This window comes from Chionomys nivalis, chromosome 17 (genome assembly GCF_950005125.1).
Source record: "Chionomys nivalis chromosome 17, mChiNiv1.1, whole genome shotgun sequence".
Lineage (NCBI taxonomy): Eukaryota > Metazoa > Chordata > Mammalia > Rodentia > Cricetidae > Chionomys > Chionomys nivalis.
Genome location: NC_080102.1, coordinates 54,808,051 through 54,827,230, shown reverse-complemented (window position 1 = coordinate 54,827,230; position 19,180 = coordinate 54,808,051). Strand labels below are relative to the sequence as shown.

Sequence of the window (19,180 nt, the reverse complement as noted above, 5' to 3'; positions counted from 1 at the left end):
CTCCCAAGTGCTGGGATTAAAGGCGTGCGCCACCACCGCCCGGCCCTAGAACACAATATTTAGTGGAAGTCCAGGCATAATATTTACTCAGTGATAGAGCTCCTGCCTACCTGCACAGGGCCCTGGGTTTTAGCCTCACCTCCACACACATACGTAATGGAAAGGGCAGTGATAGTGGTCATAGTTGATAATTTTCTTCAAGAAATTACTAGTAAATTCTAGTAATGCAGCTGGGCGGTGGTGGCGCACGCCTTTAATCCCAGCACTCGGGAGGCAGAGGCAGGCGGATCTCTGTGAGTTCGAGTCCAGCCTGGTCTACAAGAGCTAGTTCCAGGACAGGAACCAAAAGCTACGGAGAAACCCTGTCTCGAAAAAAATCCAAAAAAAAAAAAAAAATTCTAGTAATGCTAGGTAGAAAGGAAATAGCCCACAAAACTTAACCCTGACAGTAAGTTTGTTTATAGGGAAGGGATAACCTATGTAAAAAGGAAAGAAACTAAGAGATGAAGATAAGTAAGTGAATTTTCATGATAGACCTGCCACATTGATACATCCATGAGAATGAAGCCATCAGAGTAAAACTGTTGTTTCTAGGACCACACACGGGCTTCTTTTTCCTGTCCTTATGGCTGGCCTCTGGAACGTCCCCCAAACTAGTTCTGATAAACCTAGATCTTATGCGAGGTCTTTTGGAAAGTAGTAATTGATTTCCATAAACGTAGGTGTCGCCTGCCTGTCCTTCTTTAAAACTTTACAGTAATTTTGATCATTTGTTCTTGAATGTACACATGAGGAGACAGTAGGGAAGCTGTGTTTTCTATTTTAGTCTAGATCTTGACTGGGCAATCTCTGAACCATAACAGTCTAGTGCTGCTATTTTGTTATCCTCTTGTCTCAGTGTCTGCTCGGGAGTATTACCATGCCTATTGCTTCCTGAGCCAAGCAGTGGGGTTCAGAGTAACCATGGACGAGTTAAACATCAAGACTTTACTGCTAGCGAATATTTTACCTCTAGATTTGTCTGGTTTGCTGGGCAAGAAAAAAAAAGATACAAATACCAGTGATCAATTGTGTCATCTTGTCTGCCCAGTATTCATTAGAAAACTCTGTAGGATTTTTCTGGAGCTGGAGAGATGACCCAGGTTCGCTTCCCAGCACCCACATGGCAGTTTACAGCCATCAGTAACTCCAGTTCCAGGGGGTTCACATACAAGTGATACACAACATACATTCAGGCAAAACACTCATATACATAAAATAAATAGTTTTTAATTAAAAAAGAAAGAATTAGAATTTTCCTTAAAGAGGAGCCTCTTTGCAGTGTTAGGCTGGCAGCGCATCAAATAGAAAAGGAACAAAGCACTGCGAACAGTTTCCCTAACCTCAAAGAAGGCTGCTTAGACACGCAGGCTCCCAGCAAAGGCTCTTCAGACAGACAATAGGAAAAGGGCGGCCAGTAGACTAACAAGCCTAGCAGTGGCTTTCAGATGTGCTTTAGTGGCAGGACAAACAGTAAGGCGCAGGACTGGCATGCTTTAGCCCCTTATTTTAAAGGGGATTTAAGACTTGCTGGGCTAAGAGATAAGAGACTCTTGTATTAGAGAGAACTCTTCCAGTGGAGAAGGGAGGGACCTTTGTTTTCATAAAACACGGGTAGACGTTGTGACATCTCCGTTTCTCTTTCATCTTGAACACTATGATCCCTTCTCTCATTTCTTTCCCCTTTATCCCCGGTCCCCGCTGTGGAATAACATGTAGGATTCTTTGTGTGTCTTATTTTGAGTATGATTGTGTCTTAGCTGAACTATGGTGGTTTTCCTCACTTGAAGAGAGAGACTTGTATCTAAACTCAGCTTAGATATCAGATTGCAAATTCTCAGCTAATAGGAGGGAATGTTGAGGCCACCAGACTCCCTTGCTAGGATATAGGGAAAATGGAAAGGAACCCAGATCATTCCATGGAGCTAATTAACTGTTGACTAGTGGGAAGAACCATTTCCTTCCCCATTAACAAAAGCTTTGGATGGAGTCAATACCCAAGCAGTGAAGAAAGGATTCTCTGTTCTCGCCAATCTAGCTTTATAGTTGGTTCTTTCAGGGAGTGAGAAAAACCCTATTTAGAAACATGTTTAGTTTTAAGAACTTTTTCCCTCTGAAAAGTAGGATACTTATGTGTAACATGTCAACCCCCACCCTTTAAAAAAAAAACAAAAAACTTCAAGCTAGCGATAGCAGAAGTGATAGCTCTGGTAGGGAACTGGGAGAGAAATACTTGCATGGCTTTGTGTGCTTGGCTCTCCTTATCCCTCTGCCCGTGTTCTTTTACCTTTTTCCTTAGTGCTTATTGTCTGATAAAGTATGTAACCTACCAGCCCCTGCAAAAAGGTTTGACTATCAGTGACTGCCTGGTTATCTGCCTGTATATTGTGGCTTTGGGTATAGTAAATATATAACTACAATATATGTTTATAATAGTTGTATGTATATGTATAACATGGATAACATAGTAGATTACGTAGATTCTGCCTAATTCTCTGAAAGGAAACTTACCCATTCCTTTTGGTTGATTTTCTCTCAATGGAGATTGTAACTTATTATCTAGAAATCTGTGCAGGTATGCCTGTCTTAGTGGATGCTTTCACAAACAGAGATACATTATTTAGGACCATTATTTTCTGGCAGTTAAATTGAATACCTAGATTTGAAAGCATACCATCTGTACCTTGATTGTACCTGAATGATTCCTTTTCATTATTCAAACAAGTAAGAAACAGTTAGCTTCAGGACACAGAATTAGCCACAACCTAAGTCCTCTGCGTCCTCAGGGTCCTGGTGCACAGTGATCAGAGCTACAGGCAAAGCAGTGTCTTCAGAGCTGGCCCCCATCACCTAAGAGCTCTTAATGCAGTTTCCCTGAAGCCACCTCTGCATCTCTATCTATAGGCCCTTTCTCTGCTCTAGACCATGCTCGGCTATGTTCCTGGCAGTGTTCCTTGCTGTTGGACAGTGGCTCACTGCTCTGGCATCCTGGTGTGTAAATATTTGTCAAAGCACAGGGGCATTTTCCCATTCCTCAAAAAAAAAAAATTCTGAAAAATGTGCCTGTTTTCATAGTCATATTTCCAAGCTGTGGCTCAGTTAGCCCATTAATTCCTTTCAGTTGACAGACACTGGCCTGACCGTAGTTAGCCACATAAAGTAACTATGCTGTAATCTTTGCCCCTTTCAAGATTTAGTACCAGGGAGTCCTGGACCTAAAGGAACTGTAGACAGCATAGTTACTGTAGAGAAGACACTGCGTTGTTGACAGAAAGAATCCACTTCCATCAAGTTGATAAAGTATCTCCTCTTCTGTCAAGCATTTTAATTTACATACTCATACTTGCTATTGAAGTCAGGAGCTGAGAAAGCTAAACATCTGATCTCTTCGTGCTTGTGACTTGACTGTTAGGCCTTTAAAAGAAAACAGTTTTATACTATATCATGTCTCGCTCCTAAGAGAAATTGCTGTACTATTGCAGGCGTTTTCCTAGTTTATCTCCTGGCTTTTTGTTTGCTTAGATCTGCTTGAAACCGAAGCTGCATGCCACTGCCATGTGGCCAATATGGCTTTGAATATGGAACCGGATTTTATGTCACATTGCAAGTCTTTAATATCAACACTCAAGTCTCAAACAGGAGGTATTCCACAGGTTCAAGGCTAGCTTACACCGTATAGGGAGTTGAGTCCAGACTGCTAGAGTGAGACTGTCTAAACAGAGGGAGTGAGCAAAGGAAGAAGAGAGAAAAGGAAAGGAAAAGTGGAAGGGAGGGAGAGAGGAAGGAGAAAAGGGTATGGGGGAATAAGAACTGAGATCGGGATCCTCTTACTCAGTACAGAAACATTAAAGTAACACTGCCAGTGCCCGCCATCATTTCCTTTCCTCTAAAGCCTCACCTTCCTCCTTCCTCTCCATGTTCTACAAGTCTGACTAAATCTGCCTATTCGTTCTGTTTTCCAGCAGTGAAACTTAGTTGTTTGATACTTTCAGAAGCTTGATTAATAAACTTTATATTAAGTAAAAACTGGATATTTTAAGTCTGTCTATTGGAGAATTCATTGAGTCGGTTGTCATTCAAAACATAATACATAAACATGTGAACGGCATACTGATTATTCAGTGTAATGGCTGCTCTGCCTGTCGTGCCACTGTTTTGACTGTTCTGATGTGTGTCTTCCTGCAGATCATCAATTTCTACATGAATATGCTGATGGAGCGCAGTAAAGAGAAGGGATTTCCAAGTGTACATGCGTTTAATACCTTTTTCTTCACTAAGCTGAAAACAGCTGGTTATCAGGCGGTGAAACGTTGGACAAAGAAAGTGGATGTGTTTTCTGTTGACATTCTTCTGGTGCCCATTCACTTGGGTGTGCACTGGTGTCTAGCTGTGAGTAGCTCCTTTATTTTTGGTGACATGAAAAAGAAATCTACAAAGACAACATAGAGGGTCACTAGTTCTACATCTTTGCTTGATTATAGGGAAAAGTGGAATTTAGTAGTGATAACTTGGCTAAAAATCAGGTAAATGAGTGGATTTCCCATTAGAGTAGGAGATGCTTGGTGGTGGCAACTGTAGGCCAGCTACCGACCTCAGCATAAGACAAGGGGAAACGTGTTCGTGATGCTGCCAGCTCCAGCTTGGGCTACTACTTCCTGCCTAGCTATGACTTGCTTTGTGTATTTTTATGACTCTGGGAACATGCATACATCAAATTGATGTTATTAAAAGTTATTTTATATTCTCTTTTGAATTATGTTTAAAAGACATCAATCCAAAAAGAAAATATCAAGATTAAAGACAAACCCAGAATCTTGTCATCATCTTTCTTAAACTGTGAAAATGATCTTAAGATAGTTAACTAGTTTTCTTTGAATCATATGTTGTTGATCACGGGAAAACTGAACTGTAGAAAAATATTTTAGGCTAATTTCTAGGCCCACCAATTGATGAGCCCCCGGTATCACTCTACATGATCATAGCACAGAACATTACCCAGCTTCTCACAGTGTCACAGAAAGTCGGGGAGGGAAAGCTGATGCTGCAGCACTGTCCTCACTGCTCTGTTTGTTCCCAGGTCATAGACTTTAGAAAGAAGAGTGTCACCTACTATGATTCTATGGGTGGAATAAACAATGAAGCCTGCAGGATCCTCCTGTAAGTGCGAGTTGAGGACAGACAAAATTGTTTTCACTTTCTCTGTCTTTCCAGCAGTTAAACTCAGTTGTCTGATACCTTCAGAGACATGACTTGTCATATCTAGTATAAATGCATATTTTAAATTCAAGTAGAGTGTAGTAATTAATAATACTACAATATGTGTTAATGAGGGCAATTGTTATCTTGACACATTAAAATACGGAGTAATTCTATACATAAGAGATTAAGCTAACAGAACTCATTTAAATCAGCTTTCTGGAATTTTAGATGAAAAATTCAAGTCCCACAGAGGTGACTTTTGGTTTGTTTGGGTCTTAATACTTAGTGAGTGGCTCACCTGGAAATTAGAATGCAAGTCTCTTATGTTCTATTTGCTTCTTTTTCTAAAACACCTATTCTTTGCTATGCACCTGGAACTCACTCTGTAAACCAGACTGGCCTCAAACTCGGAGATCCTGCCTCCTAAGGGCTGGGATTAAAGACTTGTGCCATCAACCACCCTGCTTGAATTTGTACTTGTTAAATTGTTGATTTGGATTGAACTTTTACAAGGAGATCTGAGTCTACCACTGCTAAAATACACACACCCTGGTACTACTAAGGACATTTTTAATCATTTAATATAATTTAAATAAATTATCCATTAGATTGATGACTCTAAAAGGACCATACAAACCAAGAAATATATTTAAAAACTGTTCTTTAGGAAGATTAGTAGACTGAAGAACTTTAGGAAGAAGACTGTAACTATCATGCAATCAGAAGCAGAGATGCTGGCCCTCGTGGGTTGACAAAGTGGGCAGATGGTGGGAGTTTGATCAGTTGGCTTCTGAGATTGCCGGCCCCATCCCGGGGGTGACAGCTGCCATCAGAACTCCACATGGCTCATCTCATTCTCTTCTAATGCTTTAGGCAATACCTAAAGCAAGAAAGTGTTGACAAGAAAAGGAAAGAGTTTGACACCAATGGCTGGCAGCTCTTCAGCAAGAAGAGCCAGGTATGTTCTTGTTGATCTCATATAAATTCTCACAAACTAGGGTGTGCGGGGAGGAGAGAGTTTTATCTGCTGTTTGATTCCCAGGGGCTTTCTAGCTTCATGTCTAGCCTGACTTCAGTTTTATCAGTTCCTCAAGGAAGATAAATTATTTGTGGGAAATCTCATAACATATTTTTTGTGTAAAACTGTTTTCTAAATGCCAAGCTGTTTTGCTGAATTGCTTACTCCTGTGAGAACTACTTGACGATTTAATGCTTAGTGGAAGGACCAGTTTTTACAAACTTAGGTATCGTGGAAATCTGAGATAGTTCCCCATGGGATTAGTGTGAAGTAAAACACAATGGTGGGACTAAAATACTACTTATTCCCCCTTAAACTTTTCTTACATAGTCATGTGTTCCCACAGTCATGTGTTCAAAATCTAGGGAAATGGTATCAAAGTGATAAAGAATCTTGCAAAAATAGTATGTTGTTTGTCTTTTAGGAAATTCCACAGCAGATGAATGGAAGTGACTGTGGGATGTTTGCTTGCAAATATGCTGACTGTATTACCAAAGACAGACCAATCAACTTCACACAGGTGAGGTGGGCATTTAGGACAGAGCCTAAGCACCTGATACCCAAGCTACCCATAGCTGCCTTTCTGTTTTGTGGCCTCTGCCATACCTTTGCATGCTTCAGGTTGTGTCTCATAACACTGTTCACAGTCTATAACACTGCACTAACACAGCACCAAAGAAGACACTGACAGTTCACATCCTGGCTTACCACGCGTCACATACGATAGTGAGTCTTGATTAAAACGAAAGCTTTAATCTCTGTTCTCTGTCTCCTCACCTACCTCTAATCTTAGAAGAAGCACAAAATGAACCAGAGAAAACATTCAGATTTTGGAATAGACCCTGTCTTAGTTAAGGTTTTTATTGCTGCAAAGAGGTGCCATAACCATGGCCACTCTTATAAGGAAAACATTTAATTGAGGTGGCAGCATACAGTTTCAGAGGTTCAGTCCATCATCATGGCAGGGAGGATGGCAGCATCCAGGTAGACATGGTACTGGAGGAATAGATGAGAGTCCTACATCTTGCAGGAAGTCAAGTGAAAGTCGCACTGAGGGAAGTTTGGACAAAAGAGACTTCAAAGCCCGCCTCCACAGTGACACACATCCTCCAGCAAGGCCACACCTCATAATAATGCTACTCCCTTTGGAGGCCATTTTCTTCCAAAGCACCACAGACCCCAACCTAATGTCCTCGTGTACTTTGTTACACCTCATCCTTGTTCCCTTTCTCAGTGCGCTGTTCATTTTTCTGTGTATTGTCCTGAGCCAAAGTTGATTGAAACTACAAGTTATTATGATTTATTCTCATATGTTTCTGACTTAACTTTTTTTACTTCTATTGGAATAAATGGCTTTTCTAGATTTTGTTTGAACCAGGACTTCATTTTATTTTTTTATTTTTTTATTTTTTTTTGGTTTTTCGAGACAGGGTTTCTCTGTGGTTTTGGAGCCTGTCCTGGAACTAGCTCTTGTAGACCAAGCTGGTCTCGAACTCATAGAGATCCGCCTGCCTCTGCCTCCCAAGTGCTGGGATTAAAGGCGTGCGCCACCACCGCCCGGCCAGGACTTCATTTTAAACTTGTTCTTCTTGCTGAGGCTAGATAGATGGCTCAGTGGTTTAAGGGCACTTGTTGCTCTTCCAGAGGGCCTGGGTTCAGGTCTTAGCACCTGCATGGCCAGACACAACCACTACTAACTACAGTTCTAGAAGATCTTCCCTCTTCTGTCTTTCACAGGGACCACAGCATACACATGGAACACATACATGCAGGGAGAATATCATACAGATAAAATAAATAAATCTTTAAAAAGAAATAAAACTTACACTTTGTTTTCACCCAAGAAGTTTTTGCATTACCCTGGATATATAAATATATTAAATATTAAATGAAACACACTGATAATAAACCAAAGAATATATTTTAATACACTTCTGGTTTACATGTAACTTTACAGGTGAATAAAGGCAAAAATGAGTTTGCACACAAATGAAATGAATATCCTTGTTTTTACATAAAGAATTGAATTTGGCTGAATTTTTGCTGTTCTGGGATACAGCTCATCTTGTTTTCAGAGTTGATTTAGTAGTTTGGTTTTATAATCAGCAATGCTGAGAATGCTGTTGCACAGAAGTAGTACTAAATGACTGAAGTAAGATTCAAACAGCAATTTTTTAAAAAAATATTTCCTTGTTTTTTAATTTTTGGGAGAAGGAAGCAACATGTACATGGCGGTCAGAAGACAACTTGTGGGAGTTGTTTCTCACTGCCACGAGTCCCAGGGTCAAACTCATGTCAGCAAGCTCGGTAGGAGGCACCTTTGCTCACTGAGCCACCCCACTGGCCAAACAGCAATTTTTAAAATCAAAATTCTAGTACAATCCAATCCAAAAGTAAGCCAATTAGATATCACATCACATGCTAAGAAATTATGATAGAAATGTACTAAATTATTTTGTTTTTCATAGTTAAACCATTTTGTTCCTGTACGAGCAGAAAATGTTGTATATAGTAAAGACACTGCTGTTCACAGTGTCCAGTGGTCTAGAGTTTGACTGGGGTGTTTCTGGCAGCACTAGCTGGCATTCTGTGGTGTCACAGAACACGCAGAGCTAAGTGTGTGTCATACTCAGAGTCAGCTGCAGTGAGGTCATGCGACACAGGGAGTTCCGCCAAAAGCACCTTCAATCCATTGTACATTTGAGCCCGAACACGGTGTGCTCAGAACCTTTGACTGTTCTCAGATTTTTCACAGCTGCACATATTAAGTTTAATATTCAGATGCTCATATGGGTCACCACCCAGAGTTTAAAAAATCCTTAGGAAAACTGGGCATGGTGGCACATGACTTTAATCCCAGCACTCTGAGGCAGAAGCAACCCGGTCTCTTATGAGTTAGAGGGCAACCTGGTCAACATAGAATTTCAGGTCAGCCATGGCTACATAGTGAGAGCCTGTCTCAAACAAAACTAAAACTGGATCTTGACCAATCTGAGATGGTTGAAGTTCTTTCTCTTAGCTCTTCTCTGAGAAAGTACTTTTAATTTTCAGTCCTTAGTCTCATACTCTCTTAAGAGATCAACATAAAATACCTGATAGGTGCCATTCTCAGAATTCTTGTAGTCATTTGGGCCTAGCCCAATGACTCCATATGATGACACTGTAATCCCTTAAGGCCACAGAGTGGAAATAGAAAAGAACAATGAGAAGAAAAGGCTACATGTAACCAAGAATGAGCAGTTTGGAAGACCAGAAATGTCACTGCATCTGTTGGTTGAAAGCCGTAAGAAGAAAGGGAGTATGGAGAAAGGAATATTGTGCCTACAAGAGTGAAAATTAAGAGTGTGTCTGTGTCCCTACAGCAACACATGCCGTATTTCCGGAAGCGAATGGTCTGGGAGATCCTCCACCGGAAGCTCTTGTGAAGACTATCTCAGAGAGCAGACATGATAGTGTGGGGGACCAGCCCTTTGCCATCTACAGCCAGAGACCTTGGAACAGCTGCTCCTCACCCTGTTCATGTGCAGCCCTTGATCCTGGACCAGCCCAGGCAAGATGCACTCACAAGCACATCTGCCTTTCCTTTTGTATCTCAGATACTATTTTTGCAAAGAAACTTTGGTGCTGTGAAAGGGGTGAGGGACATCCCTTAGCTGGAGAGAGACTGCTTTTCACCTCAGTTCTGCCGTCTTGTTTCCAGAGGACTCCAGCCTCACTGAGTCCCTAATTAGGAGCCCAAGAAAAACTTGGGAAGAATCTTGGTTTCTTATAAACTCTGGTTGCTAGGCCTTATCAAGAAGTAGGAAAGAGCGTGGACAGCAAGTAGGGATAAAAACCACCAGCACGTAGACATCACATGATTCCCAAGATGCAGAGTTAGGAATGGGAGCATAAACTGGACTTTGAGGCACAAGCCTACGTACCCTCCTCCAGAACCCTTCCTATTTATATGCCCTGATGTGAAGCCCACTGCTTGTCCTCAAAGCTGTTTTATCACTGGTAGTATCATCCCATTCTGAGCATAGCGCACAAGCCCTGGCAGACCCTAAAGTCGCAAGCAGTCCTTTTCTTACAAGCAGGGGTTCGCATGTGCTAGCGCATGTGCTGTGGGGAGGACCCACCCAGCAGTGCTGAGTGCAGCAACAGGGCCACTTCACTGTTGCCTCCTTCTGACTAAGAAGAAGGAATACCAGAGTTGGATGAATACAGGTCTAGTTGGTCTGTGGCTAGTTAGTTTAAATATGTTTCTAACCACAGAGAATTTTATATACATATATACCTATCTATATGTGTGTATGTACATGCATATATACACATACACACATGTGAAGTATATATTTCATAGGGATGTGCTTTTAAAAGAAAAAAGACTAAATGTGTTCACCATTTAGTCTGTAGGTTTATTTTCATCTTTCAAATTCCAGCATACAGTGATTCCCACCAACTGCTACGTATCAGGTGTTTATAGACTTCCTAAGAGTATTTTAAGACCTGAATGAATTTTGGCTTAAGAGTCAAGGTTATCAAGGTAGACGGCATTTTCAACTAAAAACGGGTGGAGTTTAGGTTGATAAGCCTGAGATTTTGAAACTGCTACTCCTTTTGTTCTTTCTAGCATCTCTCCCACCCTCTGAGAGCGCCCAAGGTTTAGATGGTGAGGTGATCCTATGCCAGTGTCCTTTTGTACTGACGTTCCAGAACTAGAACATTTTATACTTTTTCTGTATTGTAATAGGTAGTTTTATATAAAAATTTTTCTCCTCTTCCCCATCCATGTGCCCCATCCTTCCCAGCATTGTGCTTCTTCCTTGGGCTTATTTGAAGATTTTACTCTGTTTTATACCAAGCTCGTTTAGTACATTTTTCTATGTTTACCACAGGTTACAATCTGAAAACAACAACTATTTTTTTTTTAATATTCCATTATTAAACTGAGTGTTACCGTCTCCACTCCAGCCGCCAGTGCCCTCCCTCTTCCTTGGTCCCTGCATGTTGGAGGAAGAGATCCCTTTGTACATTTATGTTTCCTTCTTGCTACTCCTCTCTTCCTTCTCCCCTCCCTTTCTTTTTCTTTTATTTTTCCATAGGAAATAAATAGCTTTCTGTATATGAGTCGCTGGGACCTTTCACACTCTCTTTTAGAAAACTGTGGTGGTATGCAGTCTCACTGCAGGACTCCCGGAATATTGTCTGATTCTTGGTACTTACTGTAGTTAAAGTGACAGCTGACTCGGTGGCACCTTGGACTAGTCATAATAAGACAAGCTTTTCAGGCTTTTCTATTATCTGAGGCTCATCAAAGATTGTTTTCTCTGTTTATTATTTGTTCCTTTAGACAATATCTGTTTTATCTCCTCAGAGACTTTTTGTGTGGACCAAAGCAACAAATATTTATTGCCATGTATAGCAGAATATGAGACTTGCAACAAAAGCACTTTGCAAAATATATAATGAATTCTGAGCCTGTCTGAAGTCAGCTCCCTTTCTCCAGTGCAGTTTGAATATGTACCAGGTACAAGCTGGAGATGCCAAGGCCACTGTCCATCCCAGGACTAATAGGAGTGGCCAGATGTGACAGGGTGGCTTAGTGGGAATTATGTGCAGACTTGGATAGTAAGCCATTCTTGAGAGCCAGCCAGCAGAGCAGGGCGAGTACCTGCGAACTTCCTTAATGCAAGAATGAACTTTGCTGACCAAGACCGAAAATGTTTCTGTATTCTGTGGTTGAGGGTATGCTACCAGTATCTGTTTAACCTGCTTTAAACAAAATGTGCCTATTGTTTCCCTTCCCTCCGTCTCTTCCCCTGGGTTCAGTGCTCATAACCATCTTCCCTCCCCTACAGAAGGAATATTTGTAATAAGCATTACATGGCAGTTACAGACTTTTCAACAAAAAACTCACAGTCCCAGCAGTCATCCCTGGACTGTGTACAGAGGAAATAAGACTTGTTTCTGCCTTTTTTGAACATGTGATATGACATGGAATATAATTACATCCAGTTGATGACTTGAGATCCACTGTGACTCCCAGGAGTCCTATGTAGTGTTCAGTGTATTTCTCCATCATACAGCCTAGAGACTTGTTGTCAGTTCCCTCTTCTAAACATGAGGTGTACTTCCTTGTGATAGCAGGTTCTATTCTTCAGCCAGTGTGATCATACTAGCCTCCTGTGCTCACTGTCCTCAGCACTGGCAGATTTTTGTTTTAGTGTTTCAGGGGTAGAGCAGATAACCTGGCAAAACCTTTCCACCCACTCCTTCCCAAGGCTGCCCGTCTTCACCTGGTTTTACACAGCCTATGGTACTGTCTCTAGTAGAAGAGAAGAGGGTTTGTTAAAGAGCTCCTCTGATCTCTGTGCCATCCTCCAAGCTCTGAACAGTGCGAGAGTAAAAAGTGACTAGCACTTGGTTGTCTTGTTTTTCTTTGCTCTGCTTGCATAGTTGATGCTAGATGGAGTACGATGCTTTTGAGCTGGAGTTGAAGATCAATGTCAGTACTGGCTTGGTTGTAGAATTAAGGCCTACATCAGAACCTTGCCTAAATAAAACATACCTAGATGGCGGCTTTTCTTCCTTCTAAGCTGAGGAATAGCCATCAGTTATTTGATGACTTCTAGGGATAGTCTCATCCTTGACAGAACCCAGCTTCTGGGGAGGCAAGTGGAAGAGAGGTGCCCAAGAGCTCAGACTCCACTCTGCTCAGGCACCCTCATTCAGTTGAGTCCTTTCTTAAGCACCTACTAAGTACACGCACCCAGTCTGATCTTAAAGCCCTCTCTGATCACACTATCTTAAAATCTTTGGACATCTATAGCCCTAATGAGGGAATGGGATAACTTCCCCGTTTGCCTTCATGGATGGACCAACACCTAGAGCTGTCAAGGCCAGGAAAATGGATTGATGCTGTTTTTTCTAATCAACAGTGCAGGCTTCTACCTTGTGTGCCAAGGATTTGGCGGGGCTCATTCTCTGAAGCATTGGTTTAGAATGATAATATTGTAGGGGTGTGAGGGGGATTTGCTGATTTATTGTCACCTCCAAAGGGTTCCTGCAGATCACAAACAGTGCTCCACGTGACATCTAGAGGAGCACCGTCCTCCTCAGTCCAGCAGGCTGTCATTTGGGGGTCTTAGGCCCTTCAAGAGGATTCCCAAGAGGCTTTTCAGAACGCTTTGAGTAGGTTTCTCCTCCATCCTTTTATTGACAGTGATATCCCTTGCACACTCAGATGATGGGTGCCTCTCTCTGTTGTGATATCTTGCACACTCAGATGATGGTTGCCTCTCTCTGTCGTGATATCCCTTGCACAGTGAGATGATGGATGCCTCTCTGTTGTGATATCCCTTGCACACTCAGATGATGGGTGCCTCTCTCTCTCTCTCTCTCTCTGCCTCACCCTCTAAAGGCACTGCCTTACCTGAAACACAGAGAATCCTTGTCTAGGTATCTCAAGGGTGAGGCCAGGCACTGGACTTATGAGCCCTGAAATGGAGAGGAACGATGGTTTGACCAAGGAAATAAAGGCCACCTTGTCCTCGGGGTCTTACAGTCTATAAGTTTATAGTTTGCTTGATGGGAAGCTAAGCAAACACAACACCTTGTCATTAACATAGTGAACGAAGCTGAATTGGAAGCAAGGGCAGGGGTGGGGTGTGTCAGGGATATTGCCTTTTTCTGTGTATGTCACTCCCTAGTTTTGTTTTTAATTGATTTATTTAAAATAAATTCTGTGGATTTTGCTTCTGTGCTTTGACTGGGGACTCTGGGCTCAATAATATATTTGTCTGTCTCTGAGACTGTTTCTGTCTCCTCTCATATATCTGAGATAATGTGTGTGTATGTACATATATATACATTACATATATATACATATACATTACATATATATCCCCCAACTGTCTGCTGATCCAAACTGGGCCAGTGATTGGATCCTCACTGTGGTCTGGATTTCTGAATCCACCCCTTAACCTGGAGACTGAATACTGTTCATTCATTCATTTCATTCCACATACCTGGAAATGAAGCCTGGAACACAAATAACATGCAAATCTGTGGCTTTCTGGTGCTTTTAAAAACTAAACCTGTCTGCAGAGACTGCCAGAGAGCTCTCTTGAGGCCAGGCACACCAGTCGGGACTCCCGGCTGCTCCACTAACTGCGCCTTTTGTCTCCTTGCTTTCCTGCATGCCTTTCTCACCATATCACCTAGTGCTTCCCTAGGCTCACGCTCACAACAGTGAAACTACAGAGATGCGGCTGCTCGCAGCCTGGTAGAGAAACATTTATCTGTCGGTTAGGAGAGCCTAGGTTGTCGCTGGACAGATTTTTGTTTTTTGGTTTTTCGAGACAGGGTTTCTCTGTGGTTTTGGAGCCTGTCCTGGAACTAGCTCTTGTAGACCAGGCTGGTCTCGAACTCACAGAGATCCGCCTGCCTCTGCCTCCCGAGTGCTGGGATTAAAGGCGTGAGGGTTTGTTTGTTTGTTGGTGTAAGATTTTTCAAACATCGCACAATGGCTTGAGTGGAGAATGAAATCTTTAAACCATGTACTTCTTGACTCTCATTCCATAACTGGCTATTGCCTGAATGTTCTCCACCTGACACCAAACAAGAAGACTGTTCTCCAAGTGGGTTCTACACTTGTAAGTGGTAAGAGACATCCTCTCCCCAGCTACTCCTGGATGGTTCTCTGGTCATGGCTGTGCAGAAAATCCCAAAGGAAAAGGGATGGGCCCTTGTTCTTTACACACTGACACTTCCTAGATCTAGGGGAAATGTTAGTTCCTCATCCCAGCTGTGTGCATTCAGACTTTGGTCTTTGCAGTGGCCTGGCAGACCTGGCTCACTCCCTCTCTGACTGCCAGCCTGCTCCTCTCCCATGCTGTTTAATGTTACCATGTGACCTCTTAGCCTCGCTGCCTCCTCTAACTGTTGGGACACCCGGTCCAAAGTCTGTAGCTTCTTCACTCACATTTTTCTCCTGTACTTACCAGCATCTGGGCATGATACTAGCTACTGACTTGTGTTATAATGTCTACACTCCTCCAGGTGTCTAGAACAACTGAAGGGGACAGGCTGGTTGCAGGGGTGGAATGAATTGCTATTATTGATGTCTCCGAGTTGTATGTTAATCGAATGAGATGGTTTCGTGTAACCCAAACTGGCCTCAAATTTGTTATGTAGCCAAGAATGACCCTGAGCTCCTGATCCTTCTATCTGTCTCTCAAGTGTGTATCACAGCTCACCTTATTTGATTTGGATTCGTGTTTTATCACACTTTTTAAATGTATTTATTTTGATTTTATGTATATGAGTGTTTTGCATGCATGTCTGTGTAGCTCTTACGTGCCTTTTGCCTGCAGAGGCCAGAAGAGGGTGTCAGGTCCCCAGGAACAAGAGAAACAGGCAGTTGAGCTACCACATGATGCTGGGAACTGAATCTGGGACCTCGGGAAGAGTAACTAGTCTTTTAACGGTGGAACCATCCCTCCAGCCCCACGGTCTCTTTTTGAGATGGCCTCTCTGTATAGCCAGGCTTTCGATCCTCTCATTCTCCTGAATGCTGGGATTAGAGCATGTGCCTCCATTTCTTGCCTTCCATTTTGAGGGCTTCTACATTGATGTTTGTCTGTTTGTTTGTTGTTTTGGAGAAAGGGTAGCTCTGACTGACTTGGAATTCATGTGTACCAGTCTCACTTCAAACTCAGAGATCTGCATCTTTCAGCCTCCCAAGTGGCCCCTGATCTAAGCTCTTATTTTCTTTCTTTCTGCATTCTATCTGCTACAGAATCTCTGGCTTCAAGGTTTTTGTTTTTTGTTTTTTTGTTTTGTTTCTACTTAGCAACTAGAGCCATCTTCCAGTAGTATTAACAATACAGTAGCAGGAAAGTTCAAGGCCCTGGTCCTGCATGCCAACCATTTCATATGCATTGCTTCCTTGCCCCTCAGCAGTCTGTGACGAGGAACTGGTGTCGCCGCTTCGGAAATGAGACAATGAAGCATGGACACTGAGCAGGTCATCCTCCCAGCCAAGAGCAGGGAACTCAGGGGTGCTGCTGCCCTGTGGCTACTTCATGCTCATGAGGAAAACACCCCACCAAAGGCCTCTTGCAATCTGTTAAAGAAACCCGGGCGGAGAGATTTTAGTGGGACCCACTCCACAGTCCTCACCTCTTGTGTTACTCCTCTCTTCACCTTAGTTTGGAAGGGGGAGGGAGAGGTGGAGTCCCTTTGCCTTGAGTTCATTGTTTCCTCTCCCACCCCTCCTCAAGTGTCATTTTCTCTTCACTACCTGTCCACTCCTTTTCCTTTAGAGTCTCAGCTAACCCAGAAAAAGATAAACCTAAGGACAGAGGGTGATGAAATACAGAGACACCAGGTGGCCCCAGCCCATCCATGCACATGGCCTCAGGAAGCAGGCAAGGTTTGCGCCAGATAGGGACACGCACACACACTAGTGCATACACGCACACGTGCGCACACACACACACACACACACACACAGAGTCTGGAGACATTTCTAGTGGTTCATTCTGTCTTTTCACTCATTCTTGTCAGTGTGAGTTTCCTCTGCCTGAGTTTGAGAATCTCAGGAATGCGGAGTCCAGAGCCCTCCCTCTGTCTTCCATCACCCCCCACACACTATGCCCCTTTGCCCTGTGAAAGAAATTTTATTCAAGGAGCTAAGTGGGAGGAGTCATGACCCTTGGGCTTGCTCTCTCAGCCCTTCCCCCACCCTCTGCTGTTTCCCAAACGGTTCTGCCAGTTTTCATCACAGATGGCTTCCACCCTCACCAGAGGCCTTGCTTGATGGTAATTGTTCCTAATTGTTTGCCCTGGCTTATGAGGCCTTTCTTGGCTGCCCTGAGCTAATCGCTATCTTGCTTTTGCTTAGAACATGGACTCAGTGAGGGAGGCATGCCTCTTTGGGCCTCAAACCCTGGCTTTCCAGATATAATTTAGATGGAAGTCTCACAGAGAATAGTAACCAGACTTGAAGAGCAAGGACCTGGGGGTGCGTTGGACATTTCCCTCCCGAAGACACTCAGTACCAGGGATCTTTGGGGTCTGCCAGAGGGAATGGCAGCACTCCTAAGTGGAGCTGGGAAGCTGAGGAGAGCTTGAGGGTGGCACATAACCTTGTCCCTTTCTCCTTCAGCTGCTCCTGATCCCCTTCCGTCTACCTCCAGGAAAAGGGTAGTCTAATATACTATTTAGAAAATGATTTGGGGGTGACAGCCCAAGTAAGGATAGAGAGTGGAGCAGTTTTACACAGTCCCAGACCTCTAAGTTAGTCTCATAGACATGCCAGAGAGGGTCTGAGCTAGCACCATTCCCTTAGATTTAGTGATGGGTGATCACACTGTCTCCACCCTTTCCTCTGAGTCAAGACACCAGGTAAGATTTTAATAAAAATATCTTCATGGGCAAGTGAGTTTATTCCCATCTATATAGTCATCCATCTGCCTATCAAGTGAGTTTATTCCCATCTATATAGTCATCCATCTGCCTATCTGTCTACTACCATCTACTCAAGCTCAGCCGTTTTGGGTCCCACTCGGTGCCAGGCACTGGGGTATAGGGACGATATGGTGTGGTTGCTGGTCTCCATGGGTCTGCTCGTTGGTCCCCAGGAACTTTTCTCAGCTCCAGTTACTTGTACAGAAGCCGAATCTCCCTTCTGTCATGTAGGGAACCAGATTCCAACCCAGGAGGTCTTCCAGTGGATAACTAGAAGTCTTAAACCAGAGACCATTGGTAATGGGGGCCAGGATAGCGGTTGGAGGGATGAGGGAGGCGTCCAGCCAGGCCACTGAACCCATTACTGTGGTTTGGCTCTGCTGGTAAAAAATAAAAAAATAAAAAAAATAGCAAGCTTGGACAACTGTCTCCCTGTGTCCTATGCTCCAGGCTGCTCCCAGACAGGAGTCACTCCATTAAACAAACTACTGCCAAGGGCAACAGGGGCCTGGGCTCAGAAAGGTCTGGAAGGGAGAGTGGGGACATAGGGCCCCTGGACAGGACTTGGGCCTGCCTGTCCATTACAGATACAATTGTGCAAGTGAAGCCACCTGGCTAACTGGAAGTCAGCATACAAAGTGGATGCTGAAGCTGAGGGGGAGAAAGGCACACTCAGGGTCCCAGGCACTGGAAGGAGCACATATACTGACATGGCCTATAGGTTCGCTTGCTGGAGTCTGTTCAAGAGGAAATTGGCAGTAGGGGTTAGAAGAGATAACAGAATGTCGGGTGGGACATCAATACTTCATTCTAACATCAGAAGGACTGTGTACTCTGAGCTTCTCGGGCCTCTCCCCTTTCTACGTGTGGCTGAGGTTGAGTTAATGGGACCTGCATACACAGAGGCTCACACAGCCTTGAGGACAGAGGCCCATTCATTCCAGGAGCCGCAAAGCACCTCTTGGACTGGTCTGTAGTCCTGGTCCTGTCCCACCAATGTGCAAGGAAGCGACGTGCGTCTTTGCACATGCAGCCTTACCCTCAAGCACACACACAAAAGCCACACTCAGTGCTCTAACCCCACCCACACACACACACACCTCATGCCTCCTGGATCAGCCTCTGGCTCTGCCTTTCTCAATCGTTCACCCGTGCTGAGCCCATTGGAGAAACCGTGAACAAACTCCTGGACCCCGGGCAGCCCACCTTAGTGGTATTTGGAAAACTTCCCAGATCTTGGAGGAGAATAACATCTTAGCCAAAGAACAACATGGAAAAGACAGCAGAGAAGAGAAGACAGCTGTGTCATTGGTGAGCTTTGAGACCCTCACCAGGATACTTCACCCGTCTGGGATTGTCTCCCTACTGTGAGATGGGAGAAAACTTGAAGAGGGGCCCTATAAGCCTACTGGAATGATGTGCACTGCACAGAGACCTTTGAGTCCCCTTTGAGCTGAGCCTATAGAG

General features: G+C 43.5%; 1 protein-coding gene across 5 annotated transcripts in view; it reads left to right on the top strand.

Annotated features, from left to right (window-relative positions):
- Positions 1-13,999, top strand: part of Senp1 (SUMO specific peptidase 1) — a 59,925-nt gene extending 45,926 nt beyond the window's left edge. For all 5 annotated transcript variants that reach the window (XM_057791993.1, XM_057791992.1, XM_057791990.1 and 2 more), the window contains 5 exons: positions 4,225-4,428; positions 5,117-5,196; positions 6,112-6,196; positions 6,681-6,776; positions 9,619-13,999. In XM_057791993.1, coding sequence (XP_057647976.1) covers positions 4,225-4,428; positions 5,117-5,196; positions 6,112-6,196; positions 6,681-6,776; positions 9,619-9,681 — 528 coding nt within the window. In that variant the 3' untranslated portion in view covers positions 9,682-13,999. The remainder of the gene's footprint in view (positions 1-4,224; positions 4,429-5,116; positions 5,197-6,111; positions 6,197-6,680; positions 6,777-9,618) is intronic.
- The last annotated feature ends 5,181 nt before the right edge of the window (positions 14,000-19,180 follow it).